This window comes from Mugil cephalus, chromosome 11 (genome assembly GCF_022458985.1).
Source record: "Mugil cephalus isolate CIBA_MC_2020 chromosome 11, CIBA_Mcephalus_1.1, whole genome shotgun sequence".
Lineage (NCBI taxonomy): Eukaryota > Metazoa > Chordata > Actinopteri > Mugiliformes > Mugilidae > Mugil > Mugil cephalus.
Genome location: NC_061780.1, coordinates 23,166,508 through 23,183,826, shown reverse-complemented (window position 1 = coordinate 23,183,826; position 17,319 = coordinate 23,166,508). Strand labels below are relative to the sequence as shown.

Sequence of the window (17,319 nt, the reverse complement as noted above, 5' to 3'; positions counted from 1 at the left end):
AAAAGAAGAGAGGACAGAATGTTTTAGCGTTCTGTGTCTCTTCATCTCTTCATAACTTGCAATATTTTGTATCTCCCCAACAAGCAGAGTGGGGTTAATACTGGAGGACAGGAAGTTTTTGTCCAGGTTGGACTACTTTCTTTATTTAAATAGAAACCGAAGTGCATCTAATTTTTTATTTGTTTTCATTAGTATCAAATTAAGTCGGTGATAGTTGTTCTCACACACACAATTAATTCTAATGAACTCATTTGTTGAACTTAAATTACAGCCTACAGCACAACTCACTGCTTTTAAAGGATCGGGCAGTCTCCAGCATTTCCTTCTTGGCCACATCTTTCCAGAACTAGAAAGAGGAGCAAAAAGCAAAGAGGAAATTTGTGTTGTGAAACATTAATTGTGATGCCAAGAAACCAAGACACAGAGGAAAACCCATACACATTCAATCTTTCACTGATTACACTTATTACATTTGATATTCATGCACATTTATTTCTTTGAGACTGTCAAAGTTCAAGAGTGGATTATACACAGTGAAGAGTCTCTGATATATTGTTGCTTTAGGAAAGATGATCTCAGGTGGAGATGTTTTTAATCTCACAGACGCACTCTACTGGATGACGCACTGGAGCCAGATGTCTAATATGAAGCATGAAAGATCGCTGATACGTAGGATTTTGTTTAATTCATTCATATATGTTTGATTTAAAATGGATAACATAGAACAAAAATGAGCATTTGGAAGTCTGTTAAAAATGGAAAGGCTTTTTAAATTTGCTTAATGTGGAATCGATTATGCAGTTGAATTAATCGTATTCCGTTTGAACAGAAGCTTGGTGCTGAATGTATGTTTCCTGGTTGTGGTAGGACCCTACCGCAGACAGGCCTCCATGCGTTCACCCATGTCCGTAGTTTTAATAGGTTCCTGATCTTCTCCATTTTAATTTATATATTTTTTGTACATTCCTTCTTTATGTACATCATGAATTGCACTGACACCTGAAAATCATTCATCAGGTGAAGTTTACACCCCTGCAGAAGGAATTCTTTTCTTTAGGAGGCATTTGTCTTTCATGTCTCGCTTTCTTTACTTCTGTACTTCTCTCCTGTCCTGTTGCAGTGGTTTGCAGGCTGCACGCAGTATATACGTCTACCACGCAAATGGGTTTACTGAGATGAGAACTCATGCTAATTTCAAAGTGCCTGGCCTGACACGTGCTGCCAACTTAAAAGCAGCAGCAAACTCACGTGCAACATCGTGTCAATGCACGTTCTGCGAATGCTACATATTTTCTAAAAAGCAAATGTGAGAAATATAAGAGGAAAATAAGGAAACATTCCTATGGCAGCATATGCACAGTAGCATGATTTCACATACTGACCTACTGATCCTCCTGCCAACTTAACAACAGGGATGACCACCATATATATACTCTGTACCATAATGGCACCGGTGCTGATGCAAACGATAGTAACCAGACCAAAAAGCAACGCAGACTTCGGTGCCACTTAATTTTTAATAACCGTCGCCTTAGCTCAACTGCTGTGCCAACGCAGCATGCACTCAACTGAAGTAAGCGCTGTAGACGCGTCCGGTGCAAATCTGGGCTAAAACAATCAAAAGTTTGGCTAAATTTCACCTCAAAAGATGCAGACTCTGCATTAAACATCTGATAACGCGTGCATTTAAAATTTTTTTTTTTAAAAAAAGCTTAGAAATGTATCGTCTTTGACAGCCTGTCAGACCCCACGACATGTTTTCAGCATGACAATTATGACGGTTTGTTGCGAATCATATTTTATATTGGTTCATTTATTTCTTAGTTGTATTTACATTATTTAAATTTATATTCTGTTTTATTTTGTAAGGCATTTTGTGACGTGCAAGTCAAAGGACACAGTTTTTAGACAAAGTTTGTATGATTTCCATTCTTTAAGGATCGGTTCAGGCATCCGTATCGGATAAAACCTTAACAATATCCATCCCTGCTTAACAACTTGCTCATTTCCAGAAAGTTAATTAAAGTGACTTCATTTTGCGCCATATCATACAGAGAGAAATGCATTTAACCTGCAATGAGCTGTGCTCTGAATATCTCTTCAAGAGTTGAATCGTGTTCCTGTTGCAGGTTTTGTTGTATGGCAGCATAAAGTTGAGATGGTAATGCTACTAGGCCAGACATAATAAATTTACACTGTGTCTTTGTTGTAAAAGTCTTTCAAGCGTGAGATGAACAGGTGAAACTGCCGGAACATTTACATAATAAAGCATGTGCCCGGGAGATGGGGTTAGTTGTGCCAGCTAGACATCTCAGTTTTAGTTGTGCACGCTCATGCATCCCACTCCCGCGTCTACGCAAATACATCCCGACTGGATGTACTTGCAGTGTGACCCTGAGAGTAGCTCGAGATGAAGGATGCAGCTGTGAAGAGATTTATTTAAAAAGCCAGGCATCCCATTCCTTGCGCTATCAGCGCGCCGCGTCTAGCTCCCGCACTCTCTGAATTATCTTCTTTTTGACATTGTAATTCAGCGCACACTTGATAGTGCCGTCTCCCCCTTTGCAGAAAATAGAATTTCTGTGCATTTGATTTGCTCCCATTTTTGTTTTCTCATTATCTGCGGAGCATGTTGTGTACCTCTCCACCCATTTCAAACCTTCTATGATTTCAGAGAGGGAGCAGAAAATGAAAAGTCGTACGGCATATCTTCATGAAAGTGTCCAGGTTCAATTTTCCTCCTTCTCACTTAAAAAAAAAAAAAAATGTCTGTAATAATAAATGGGTCTTGGCTGCATTGCACTGGAAAAGTATCCACAACATGATAAATGTGCCTGGAATAATTCTATGTATGGTAAAAGGAGGGGACTTCCTTTTTAGTACAGTACATGGAACTGCCGCATCCCGATATGTTTTTTTTTTTCTGCACGTACAATCTTCTTCTCTCGCCCAGCCACTGAGCTGGTGGGGAGATTTTAAGATTTACAGCATATGAAAGGGAAGGAGTTTCCTTTTTTTTTTTCTTTCAATATGTGTGTATTTGCGAGGTATGCAGGCGCAGGAGGAGGGAGGGACATAAGTATACTGTATATAAGAAAAAGGTGCTGCAGCGTTGAGGAAGTGTAGTACAGTTCAACCAAAGACTACGCAAAAAAAGGTATTCTAACAGAAATATCAAAAAAATACGGGGAAAAAAATAAACAAAAAGCAAAAGAAAAGCAAAAATTCCACAGAAAGCATAAAAGGGAGCAAAGAAGTATGAGGAACAGCAGGTAAGCATAGCATCCTGGATACGTGAACAGATGAACTGAGTAGAAGCAAAGTAAAAGACTATAAACCGTAACATTGTGACAACCTTCCTAATAGTACGTATTACAGTACCACCTTGTACTGTTCATGTTTTCTTTTCTTTTCTTTTTTTTTTTTAGTTGTTCCTAAACTGTTTTTGTGTGCGTTGCTGTGTCAGGCTGCATCCTGCTGGGGATGACTGCTGCTGTCAAGGAGTGTCATTGCTATGGGGTGGGGGTGCCTGGTCTGGTCTAGGTGTGGTGCTACATGTCTAAGTAACATCCACATGAATGAATGCCAGGTCCTAAAGTTTCCCAGTAGAACACAATGAATTGTCACAAGATGGTCAATGATGTCATTTACTTCTCCTGTCACTGGTCATAATGTTGTGGCGGATTGGTGTAGATATCCATCAGCTGGTTTAAAGAAGTTATCGAAATAAAACTAAATTAAATGCAAAGACATAATCAGTTAACCCTCCTATTGTGTTTTGTCAAATCTTACCAATTTACAGGTTTTTCTCTCAAGAAAATTCAGTTCATTTCATCTGTTTGTTATGAGATTCGACGACTTTGTTCACACATGGCTACAGAACACGTAAAATGAATTTGGAAATTTCTTGACAAATTTTGTGCATTTTATTCAACCTGTATACACCCATGGTGTTCTTCGTCAAAAATGACCGGTCATCAGAAATGAGTGGGTAAGACTACAACTAGTGTATAGTATAGAGTTCAAACACAAACACATCCTTTCCCACAGACTCTGGTATATAAGGGTTTTTGTGGGCTCACAGTTCATTCTGTGAACTAAGCGTTGACTGTTCATTTTGTTCCTTGTCAAATGTGACTGGGGACATTATATTTGATTATAAATCCACAATAATCCACACATTATCATTTAATGTTGTGTTACAGTGTGTTCATATTTCAATTGGTGTTGTAATGTGGTCAAGTTTTCAAGATTTAGACCTTTGTCTGACTAAATAAGTGATATCTGTCAGTTTTCACTGGGAACTATTTAAAAATAAAATGAAAATATTCTAAAACAGTGACCAGTGGGAGTTGTATGAGCTGAAGTAAATTGGGCCTAGAAGGACTTACTTGGCAAATAGAAGCTAAAAATTTGTAATTTTCACAAGAGATGAATCTGGCAAAAACATCTAACTCAACATTAGGTGATTATGTATGAATTACTGTGGATTCATAATCAAATATAATGTCGCTGGCCACATTTGACAGGTAACATCATGAGCTGAAACAAACACAAGCTCAGTCTGCTGGAGCAAACGACTGGCTACTCACGAGTAAAATAAACAACCCTAGACTCTATGGATAAGAGGCACTTGGGAGTATTTTGAATAGCCCTCCTCGTCCTCATCCATCTCAGAGATGCCTAATTTAATTGGAACTAAAGGGTAAATAACAGCCTTATAGCAACAGGCCGGTGACAAAACCGATACAAATCAGAAATGAACTTAAACAATATTACCCATGATATCTCCAGCTGACCTATTCAGCGAATGTGCCTCTTCACACAGGGGAAAAAAAAAAAAAAAAAAAAAAAATCCTGGCGGGTTACATTCTAATAAGATGTACAGCCTGGTCTCATTACTGGGTGGAAAAGGTTAAATGCAAAATCTGTTGTTCACACCGTCTACGGCGAAGAAGATGTGAGGTTAAACGCGGCTGAGAGGGACGAGGCCCGGACATATGGGGAAGGAAAGACGGGGCATGTACGAAGCATCGCTCCTGCGACCCCGAGGAACCTCTATTCAGAGCATTAAAGATCCACTATTGATCCCATTACAGCTGGAAGACTTTATAGACAGCTCTGCATCGCGGCTCTCAGGGAAGTGTACACCTTAATTAATCGGAGGCATTGACAGCGAAGGAAGGTTGCCTTTGCGTACATGCGCAATCACCAGCTGATGTTTCCTCCCACGCTAAATCGATGAGTGGGTTGAGACTTCATATCTTATCAGAGCCGTGCCTGATCCCTTAAACGGACTGGGATTACATCACAATGGAGGGGTTAGGGGGCATCGTGCTGGTGCTCCGGGAGAGAAAACCCCCCCACCACCACCTCCCTCCAAAGGAAAGTGCCCCCCTCCCTCCTCTGACTCCTCATCTCCCTCATTTTTCCCCCTTTACTCAAGATAATATCACACACTCGTCTGAGCGCGGAAAATCAATAAGCCTCAGCTCAGTTCAAAACCAAAGCCACTCATTAAAAAGAGAGAGGGAGAAAACACGCTGCTCAGAGTATTGGTCAAATGAGGACGAGTTAAGCTGCAGGGATTGTTATCATTGTTAAGCAAATAGATCCACAGAGAGAAAGAGATAGAAAGGAGGGAAATAAGAAGATTTACTCCCTGTACGATTAGCAAACTGTATTTTCTGGAGACTAATAGGGGCGAAGGCGTCTTGGAATGACTCGATGTCCATTTTGGCACACAGAGACAGGGATTGGGGGAGGATTGCGAAGCAGAAAATAAATCTGACTGCGGGATAATGGGTTTGACAATAACTTTATGCCACAGAGCCTGGGTTATATTTCAGTAATCCAGGACAACATTAGTTTCACAACAATAAATCCTACAAATGTCTTATTTTGAGGTGGTAAAAGTTATTAAATGTATGCAGCAATGTTTTTTATTGGAGTGTAATCAGTGGGATGATATAAGGCTGGGCGGTATGACCAAAAATGTATATCAGGGTATGTTCACGGTAAAGTCAAAACTCTGACGATAACGCGTTTTTTTTTTATTTTGTTTTTTTTTCTTATTCATAATCACATGTTGACAACATTTTCTACTGGTTTAGGGAGGAATTAATGCAGTGGATTGACAAAGGATGGACTATTTTACTGTGATGATGAGTAAATAGTGTGAATAATTCCACACTAGTAGAAAAACAGGTTTGCATGGTCCCATGCTAGCACTGCCTGCTGATGTGGAAATCCAGAAACATTTACAGCTCAGAGATAAAATAAATAAATAAGAACTAAATGTTATCTAGATGAAACATGGACAATTATGGTTTAATTTATTTTGCCATATTTATTCATATTTAAACATATTTAAACTGCTATGTCTGTAGGCAACCGACTACCGTAATAATTATAGTCTGTGTTCAATTTCTTGTCTTTTTTTTTTTTGCCATTCATAAGGACTTTAAATTTGGGACATTTTCGGGGGCATCCCTCAAAAAAACAAACAACAACAACAACAACAAAAAAAACTACCGACGGGCACCATTTTTTGGCACAAGTCTTCTAGTTCTGCCGCTGCATTTTTCGGACCTTTATCGTCTTCACCACGGCTCATAGTGACACAGCTGCATCACGTGTGTTTAGAAGCGCTACATTGAAAATGGTCCGGCCTGAAATAGTGTCTAACGGCGCAGTGTTCCTAACACTGTGTAATCAAATACACGCCGGTATATTAAAAATTCACAGGAAAAAAAAACAGAATTCGGTATGAACCAGCCCTAGGATGATACACAAGAATCTAATGAATTTGAAGGGGCAGGTCAACAACTTCTGCTGTTTTTTTAGTCGTTGCCAAAGTGTTTGTGTGTGTGTGTGTCTGTGTCTGTGTCAGGCTGCATCCTGCTGCCATCAAGGAGTGTCATTGCTATGAGGTCTGGGTGTCTAAGCTGGTTTAGGCGGATGGCACATGTCTAAATAACATCCACATGAATGAATGCCACGTCCAAAAGTTTCCTAGCAGAACACTGAATCGTCACAAGATGGTCAATGTCATTTACTTCTCTTATAATTGGTCATAATATTGCAGCTGATTGGTGCGATTGTTTCTTAAACATGTGGATTAATCTCATAAATGTGTTTCATCTTTTACGGTAAAGAGTCCTCAATAGATCTTTACAGTGGATTGGAGTGTGCAGTGCTTCCTGCCTTTCAAGAACCTCCTCCCTCACGTTGTGGTTTGCTCATTGACATTTCCAGATGTGAGCGCTTCACAAAGACTGTGACTGAGGAGGGGGGGTGGGGGGCTGACATTTGGTGTCTCTGTGAGTGCCTTGACAATGGCTGGGAAGCACTGACATTTGTGAAAGTGCCGAGTAGAGCACTCCTAAGATTTGCTATTATGAGAAATGGGGATAAATTACACATTATGCACTTATATCTGTTGCTGTTGCAGTAATCTGTGCTCACAGGATGTCAGAAGAACATAACACAGAAATAGTTGAGTGTTGGGGGAAGAGGGAAAAAAATAAAGTACAGGAAGAATGAAAGAGAAGAGAGACGGAGAGAGAGGAATAAAGGACAGACGATAAAATAAATACACCAACCTTGTTGCAATCCTCAAGTGATTTCACTGTGTGAAAGTGTCTTCAGTCTTTTGCTTCTAAACTCCTCTGAACTGCTGCAGACAGCTCCCCGAAGTATAGACAGCCTTCTGCTGTTGATCTTGTATGAAAAAGGTACAAACTGTTCAGCACAAACAGACCATTGAATAGTAATGACAACACTTTGGGAAACAAATTCACAAGCGCTTGTACGATTTGCACAGCCTCAAAAAGATGCTTAGACTGCCAGGATTACAGGGAGAGCCGGTGAATACAGCGATCAGCCACAACAATAAAACCACTGAGAGGAGAGGTGACAATTCAATCTTCTGTGGGACGTTTGGACCTGACATTTGTGTAGACATGTAGCACCCAACGAAATATTGGGAAGGTGGTCATGATATTATACCTTATTGTTATGAATCACATTATTACCAATCTACATGTCTCCATCACTCTTTCATTCATGTGCAGAATTGGGTTTTTTGCCAACGTTTTCTCACCATTCCCTACATTATTTCCAGTATTTTGTTCACGTCCACATACAGTATACCATGCTGCCTTTTCCTTATCTACTCCATCTGGCCTCTCTGTCCCTCGGAGCAACCGACCCCCAAACCCTGGATACTGCAGCAGAGCCTCAGCTGTGATAAAGACGGGACATGCTTTTGGAGCTCGTCATGCTACGCTTCTCGTTCTGCAGCACTGATATTCTGACACTAATCGCCATCAACCTGTCAACAGCACACAGGGACTGAGGTGCTGGAGGTGCTCGGAGAAAGCCAGCTTAGTTTGCCTCATAAATAATTTTCATTCAACGGAAATGATGAGCTGAAGAAGGGTTTAGTATTAATTCATGTGTTCTTTTATTGAAAGAGAGCGAGAATATTGAGATGGATGCTGTGTGGCGTTCGCAGTGGCCTGTCACAGAGAGCGAAGGGAAGGTCCAATAGCTTTGCAGGGCCCTGAGTTAAGTTATAACCCAGTGAGGCAGAATTTAGAAAGGGGCTGCATTCATTTCGTGGAGAGCAGTTGGGATGACATGTTGCTCATGAACTCGCTCAAAAAGCTCAGAGTGGTGCAGAAGTCTTCTTTACGTTCGACTCCGTCAAGGCAGCATGCCAATCTGTGCACGTAGGTATCCATCTGTCGCCTTCCGTCTCTTCGATTTCTGCAGAAGGTCTGTTCGCAATTCGCTGTGACATCCTATGTATTGATCGGGTTGCCGGCCATGATTCAGTTTGAGAAACCGAGTCGTTCACACAGGGATAAGTTTCTTATCTTTCTGGGCAGATTTTTTACTAAGCTATGGAAATCCACCATTGCTCCTGTGATAAAATCAATTTTAATTGGGAACTGTGATATTTATATCCACATTTGCTGTAAATCTGTCTTTGAACTCGCCGCCGAGTCTGTCAGGCTCTTAGCTCAACGTGGCCTTTTCCCCGCTCCATGCTAGAGGAGCAGGAGTGCGACAAATAAGCAGAGCCGGTTGGCAAGATGGTTGTCTCAGAGTCATTTATAATAAAGAAGACTGTTTCTTTAAGAGTTGGAGAACTTCAGCCCTGCATATATGCAAAAAAAAAAGTATAAAGAAAAGCAACGATTACGCCAGAAGGGAACTGGAAGGTGATTTGTCCACAACAACCACTATGGCCTGTAGTTCTGAAGACTGAGAACAGCTGGTCATGGATTATAACTCTCTAGTGAGGGAGCGTTGGTCCCCCGCTTTAATATTACCCAGGGGTTTGACTGATTGAATACAGTTTCATGAATAGTTATCACAATTATGACAACCTGACTTTTCATCGAATGCTGCACATACCAAGTAATACCACACCTCAACATGTGGTGAATATAGTCAGTGTTTTGCAGAGATATTTATGGTTCTTTTGTGCCACCAGCAGGTTGGCATTTTGTGGCCATTCTGCAATTTTGTGCATTATCTACTCATTGTTATTGCCAAGCATGAGTTTCCGGGAGATAGAGAGAAAAAAAGAGAGAGGGGGATGTAACCCATATTTAAAGGTGAAGATAGCAGTTACCAGTACATGTTTTGACAGCGTAGTGACAAAGCGTGAATATCTTATATATTCTTACACATTTGCACACAGCCAGGGCTCGGTAAATGAGAGTCAGACTAGCCAGAGACCAATGAGAGGTGTCCATGCTTATGCAGGGAACGGAGGGGAAGGGGAGGGGCAGGCAGATGGAGCAGTGGGCACATGCTAATGTGTGACAATTCCACATATTTGCATTGTCAGTAAGGAGAAGCAACTGAGAAACAGGCAAAAATGAGAAGGTCAGAGGGATAAAAACAAAAGAAAGACTATGATCAGGATCATTTTAATGATAATATTATTGAGGTTTTCTCCAGAGTTGGCCTTTAAACCGGAGTTAAGCTAACAGAAAGAGATTTGCTGGTTGTTTGTGTTGTTGCCTTGGCAATGTGCATTCATGAATCTGAGGGGCGGGAGCTTCTGCAGAAACACTGAAGAGAGCGGTGTATTTGTTTGGTGGTCCTCTTCCAGTATCAGCAGTCCTTCTCCAGAACTCTTAACTTAATTCTTAAGTAAAACAATGAGACTTCTGCACCAGATGTGATCCTTGCATTGTTTGCAAGAGCCTAACCATTCATTATGTCTCCACTGTACCACACAGTATTGTACCACCATTATGCCTGACATGCTTCTGAAAGGGAGGTACAGATTTCTGCTAATCCCATTACACTGAATTAAGGGCTAGTACTGCCAATGTCATGTTTAACGATTTACTTTATCTAGAGAGGTGTGGGGAAAAGCTTTTGATGCAGGGCCTGATTAAAACATGTCTCTCTGCTTATAGGATGTATGTCCATGCAGGCAGGACAGCAGGCAGGACAATGACTTAACGGATTAGTCTTCGAAGTGCCTTACTGTGTCTTTGAGCATTTAGGGACTCTTCATGGTTTGCTTTGCCTCAGAACACTTGTCAATTACTGTGCTCCCTGGACACCTTGAATACATTTCACCCCTTATCCGAGACACTTCTTTACTTCTAACTGACTGCTGGGGAATTTGGGTTTGACTAGGGTTTATTAACAACCCAATTTTGACCTGGGACTGAAGGATTTTGTTCATATTAACCTGGTTTATATCCTGTTAATTCCCCCTGTTGTAAGATATGTCCATCTCTTCTAATCAGAAGGTTTTTTTTTTTTTTTCAGTTTTACACAGATGGCTTCCTTTATTCTTCTTTGAGCATCTACTTCTAATTTTCTAGTTGAAATGCATACGTTGTTGTACTCAAACGAAGTGTCCCATGTCCTTTGGGTATAGGTGGACAGCTGAATCATGATCTCAAAAGCTGACTCGCCATGTGAAGGGTTTGTTTCCCCAGTGTACAAGTCTGCACTGAACTGCATAAATTGCTCTGATTTTGCCTCAGTGTGTTGCTGACCTTAAAGCCCGCAGGGATGTAATGTTTACGGAAAAAGCTGCTAAGTTCTTCGGTTACCCCAGCTATGTAACAGATGGCGATCGGGATGTCCGTTTCCAATGTGCATGGCCCATTGTTTCTGATACAAACCCCACAACTCTTCCACCACCAAGTAACAATTTAAACTCAACTTTTGCTGCTGTCCTTATAAATTCCGCAATCATCAAACAACAGTTGGATCAAAGTGAAACACAGATATGATGAAACAACCGAGCAAACATGAAGCCATCAGTGACAACAGAAACTCACGGGACTGTCTTGCAACACATCTGCTTTACATCAAGGCGGCATAACAGCATACTACAATGAATAATAATTACAGTATGAGCGGTACTGTTGACGGCGTACAGTATGTTCATGTGAAACAATGATCAAAAACGAGAGACGCATACCACATGCTGTCATAATTACATGCAATGTTTCCAGTCATATGAAATCATATGTCCGCACACTTTTGTGTTTTTGATCTTTATTGCAAATGATTATCACATCAGAGCTTTTAAACCAAGGTTTCATTTGCCATTAGGGTGGTATGGTGGTACTGTGACCTCTGGGTTCAAACCTGTTGGCTGGCTCGAGGTTTCTTTATTTATAAAAGACATTTTGTCCACTCATTGAACACATTCTTTTATACTTCATCTGAGATGTGAGGTGGTGTGTCTTCCTCTGTCATTTAGTGTGCCTGTTTCTGAATATTTTGCCACACCTATTCTTTTCAACACTAGGTAGTTAACTACACCGCATGTATGCTGCCCCAACTGGAACCTTACAACGTACTTTTATGTGCTGAGCTGTCTCACGTTGGGCATATTCGCATAAGTTGACTTCTCCTCGCACCCCATGACATGAGTCTCTAACATCCTTATCACATTATATTCGTCCTTGGGGACATACTCCTGACGTGCACAGGGATGTTCCTTTTTTGACTCTTCGTTCTCCTGCAGTTCATTACTTACATAGTGTAAGAATGCCGGACTTTGTGAGGATTTGTTCACGTCTTGACATCAGTGGCATCTCTTTCCCTTTGAGACCATTGTGCTGAGGAATGGACTGGGCTTTGGCTGACCTCCTTATCACATCTCCCAATGGACTTTTAAATATCCATGGTGCTATCTTGCATTTTGGTAAATGCACCCTTTCAGTCCTGGTTACCTTTCCTTTATTTGCTACCATGTGACCACACTTATGCAGTCCAGAACAGTATCCCAATGTTCTTGCTATGGATCCCGTCGAGGTAGAACACTGAGTTGATGTCCCATCCACTGTGGGTACTTGAAAGTGGAAACCAATTGCAACAAATAAAGTGTAATTTAAGAGAGATACCTGAGAAATTTGCAAATAACTAAACTTAATTAGGTAACTAAATAAGTGAACGCTCTGAACATAGTTCCTGAGTACACATTAGTGGTGCTCATCCGTTTTAAAACAGCAGTTAGTTACTCGAGGTGTCATTTATAGCGATTCCTGTGCAGCGAAGAATGTTCCTTTCATTTGGCGTTCGGCCTAACAACATCTCTTTGCATTTTTTAAATCACTAAGACACTCCTCACTAAGTGGTTTATTACTTAAGTACTCACTCTGATCAATCACAGAGGCAATATTTTGACCATATACTCCATATACTCTGCCTGCAGGGATTGTTAATGTGCCTTAGCAAATCCATGGGGATCAGCAAAGAAGGTGGTGGTGGTGGTCAGGAGTGCTGTGGTCGCTGTCATTGATCAAGTTGATGTAGAGCTGATGGATTTCCCTTTTGACTGGTCACTGCTCTCTAGTTGTGGATATCTTCTCTTTAATGGACTATTACCAGAGAGGGACGACCAAACACACGCAAACACACACAAACCACTCAGTCAGATCTTGTCTGAGACAAATTGAAGGAACAGAAAAAAACCCTTTCAGACAAGGTTTTGAGATTCAATAAAAAAAAAAAAAAATGCTTGTACATTAGGGCCATCTACACCGATCAGGCATAACATTATGATCACCTTCCTTACTAATATTGTGTAGGTCTCCTTGTGGCTCCAAATCAGTTGTGACTCATCAGAGAATGGACATGGACTTTCTGAGGTTGTCCTGTGGTGTCTGGTGGCAACAGGATGTTGTTAGTGGGGGCTTTTGGGTCCTATGGGTTGTGTGAATTTGGAGGCCAGGTCAACACCTTATGCTGTCTTTGTGTGCCTGCGTCAGGCGTCATGGCTGCTGCCATCAAAGAGTGTCATTGCTATGGGGCAGTCTAGGTAAATGATACACGTCTGAGCAGCATCCACATGTAATGGTATGGCTGATCATATACTTTGCTGTGGTTTATATGTCATGTCCTTGGTATCTACAACTCTCCCAATACCTATATTCCACCTATATCTAGTTTAACCTACTCCAGGAGGTTATAAGGTTGTCTCTCTGGCATATTTCCAAATGTCTGTTTCTAAGAAGAAGGTGAGAAGAGCATTTCTGCAAAGAGTCTGAAACTCCCTAATTTGGATTTAAAAAAAAACAAAAAAAACAAAAACAAAAAACGAATCAAAATTCTAAACCCAGACTATCTCTCATTAGGAAGAGAGCAGGCAAACCATCCTCACTGGAGGATTTTCTTTCTTTTTTGTTCCATCCTCATCTCACTTATTCTGCTTCATTTCCAAGTCTGTGTCCAAGCAGAGAAGCAAGCAACTTTCTCATTAGACTGTGTGTGCATTCCCGTTCAGACTCACCTCCTAAAACAGTTTCCACTCGAACACAGATTCATCTTTCTGGCTGTGAGTCATCCCAACATTTACAAGTAAGGCTCCTTTCAGCAGTGCCGTGCATATACTTAGCAGGAAAGCTCAGCGTTTGGAATGGCAGCATTCACCATGATTCGTTGGTGAATGCCGCCATTCCAAATGCTCAGCTTTCCAATTATAGTACATCCCGTTTAACTGATGCTTATTAATTCCTTCAAACTCATTATGGCATGCAAAATAGGGCTCTCCCGTGAGATGAATACTAATGAAAGTAGAAACTTCTCGATGGTTCAGCTCCTGTCAGAGGCCTTTCTGTTTGGATGCTTGCTTTAAGCTCTCACACAGGCTAAATAAATCTCCCCGGATAGACGGTATTTCTAAAGATTTCACTTGTGAAATCACTGTGAGGAAGCATTGATCAGAGTCGGTCTGTATGGTTCACCACTCGCAATAGGAGGAATCCACAGTACGTATGCAGTTGTGTGTATAGATTACATCTGAGCTGCTGTAGAGCGCTTGTAGATGGAGTAAATAAAGAACGGGGTCTGGGTTACTTCTGACTGACAGTGAGCCAGCAGGGCCAGGCCATAAGGCTAACCCAAACAAAACACTTCAATCTACCACCATTGCTTTCCACTGCTCCCCAAGGGCTTGATTGATTGATTCACTGGCCAATCAGAGTGCATTGATCACAGAATCACCCCCATCCCCCCCAACACGCACACACACACCACCTCCACCTCTCTAGTCATCCTCTTAGTCCATTCATCTGCTGCCTGTCAAACCTATTCACTTGAAAGGCAGTGAATACTCACACTTTAAAAAAAAAAAAAAAAAACACGAAAACAAAAACACTTCATTTGCTTTTTGGAGAAAATTGTTTACGGGGATTCATATTGAAAACTTAACAGTGGCCTGTAGTTTTAGAATCTCGCCTGGATCTAATTCCAAATGATCAGTGAATTAAGCTTAAGAGTTAATTTTTAAGTTTTAACAGTTTTCTCCATAGACAGTGTTGCCTATTGGAGACTTCAATGCCTGATTTCTGATGCTCACATAGAGTTTTATATTGATTTATTTACTAGAAATTCATGTTTGAAACCCAATTAAAGCAGTCAATTACAATTCCTAATCACGTTGGTAATAATCACTCAGAGGGCTTACCTTCTGAGCCCAACTGATTAATTTGGACTTATTCTTGTACTTTAAGCTCGCAAAACAGGAGCTCTAACATGTCACATCCATACTACAGAACTTAGTGGGTCATATACAAATGTCCTTTGAGGGTACACATCTGTACAGAATATTATCTTTTAATATGTGTGATGGGGAAGAACTGAAACACCGAACATAACCAAAACTCACCGTCCTGTACAAGTATTTTATCATGAACATTTTTCCAGAAAACAAATATATGTATATATTTATATATGTAGGATACCATACAAATCAAAAGCTTGGGCACACTGTCTCATGATATTCAATGAGAAGATGAGGCCTAGACTTATTGTGCCTTTCTTATTATATACAGTTTTGTCAACTACCTTTCATAAGAAAGGAACAAAAATTGACGAAAATAACCAGAAACACGTGCTCACAATATACTGGTTGGACATTTTACAGCTTAATCAGTCTTGAATCAATGAAAACAAAGAAAAATGTGGAAAGATAATTACAGAGCCAGCACCTCCTTCCACATCACAAACCTACTGACGATTAATTGTCGCCAAGGTATTTAGGTTAACTGTTGGTTCTGATGACTATAGTACAACCAGTCCATTGCCCTCAGTCCTACAAACGACGTGGCCCAATGTTGAAGGCTTAACTACCGAAGCAATGGTTTCATCAGATTTTAATGCCCGTAGGATTATTGATCGGAAGGCGAGATCTTTGCATCTTTCCCAGACCAGTAAGCATCGCTTACTTCACAAGATGCGGCACTCAGAAAAGTGGTGGAAACCACTCATGAATGGCAATCAATGGATCAATGAGAGAGTAGTACGTCTTCCTAGGGGAACATCTTCGAGTTAACTAGAGAGGGAAAGCATACGAAGGGCAGATATTCTAAAAACAGAATGATAGGACCTAATGCATGCCAAATCCTTGATTTGGAGTTCATTTATTGTGTGTTAATAAATTTAGTGAAAGAGATTGGTATCACTGCAAAGATACCGATACAACAGATGACATTTCAGGTGGTTTCCTTGTGTACTTTAAATTTGGTGTTGATATCACCTTTGTATGTGTTTGAGTTAGAGGAAATTACTAGCTTCTACCAAACGGGGAAATTTGCCACTACCAAGCTCTTAGAGATCAGTTAGAATTGGAAGGTAGATTGCAGAAAATATAATGTTGTTTCTCCACTGTTGGCTTTATCCATTGGTAATCAAACATTCAGCAATTGCCTGGTTTACTTCAGAGCTCGGTAACATGCTCACAATGTTGGAAATTTCCGCCACTAATCACATGTCTCTTCTTTTTGGCAGGGGGGATATTTGAGTCCATCGAGAGCGGCCCATCAGGTGCTGAGGAACTAGCCTTTAAATTTGCTTTAAACACAATCAACAGGAACAGAACCTTACTGCCAAACACCACGCTCACCTACGACATCCAAAGGATAAACATCTACGACAGCTTCGAAGCCTCCAGGAAAGGTATTTATGACTTTTTGATTAGGCGACCTGCGCCTGGTGTGGTATATACTATACATATATAATTTCGCAAGTGAATGTGTGTGGGCACATACTCTCTGCCACGACTGTTTTGCATTGTAAATGTAGTCCTCGTTCGAGGCCTGCGAGCTGCAGTGGCTTAGATTGTGACAATTATAATCAGGCGAGGGAGAAATGGCTGAGCACTTCAAATGCAAACAGAGAGAATTGATTGGTTCCAGGTAATGACTCAGCGGCAGTAATTCAAAGACCTGTTTGGCCTCCAGAGACAGCCAATAAAGTGCTATAATCTATCAGTTTTGTGTGTGCATCAGGCTGACATTTCAAGTCTCTTATCAATTACTGGCCATTATATCCTGTCTCAGTGATTTACCCAACTGCCTTATATCAAATAAGGTAATTAGAGTGCACAGTTGAGCTAATACAAAGCTGTGCAGTTGTTTGTTTAACATGAGAAAGGAACTTCAAGAAAGCAAGTTAAACCTGGGGTGTTTTCTACTTAAATGAACACACAACAATTTGTGTATAATGCACACCAGTAAGAAGTATTTACAGTATATAATATACACTTTATGTGTTATGAAAAAAGATATAAAGAGATTTTATTCCAAAGTAAGATTGCTCAGTTATTTTCTCCCATTCTAGTGGAAGTGAAGAGGGTTGAGTTCAGGGCTCTGTGCAGGCTAGTCATTCTTTGCACACAGTGGCATAAACATTTTTAAAGATTGAGTGAAAGACAACACAATATTTTCCACTGCACGTTGAGCTTTGAATGCACTGGCTGCCAATCTTGATGACGAAACTTGAGCATTGTTCTACAGTTAGTCAGAATTGTCAATATGTGTG

General features: G+C 40.7%; 1 protein-coding gene across 2 annotated transcripts in view; it reads left to right on the top strand.

Annotated features, from left to right (window-relative positions):
• The window catches only part of grik2 (glutamate receptor, ionotropic, kainate 2), a 209,050-nt gene that overhangs the window by 53,427 nt on the left and 138,304 nt on the right, over positions 1-17,319 (top strand). For both annotated transcript variants that reach the window (XM_047598050.1, XM_047598051.1), the window contains exon 3: positions 16,288-16,455. In XM_047598050.1, the coding sequence (XP_047454006.1) occupies positions 16,288-16,455 (168 nt within the window). The remainder of the gene's footprint in view (positions 1-16,287; positions 16,456-17,319) is intronic.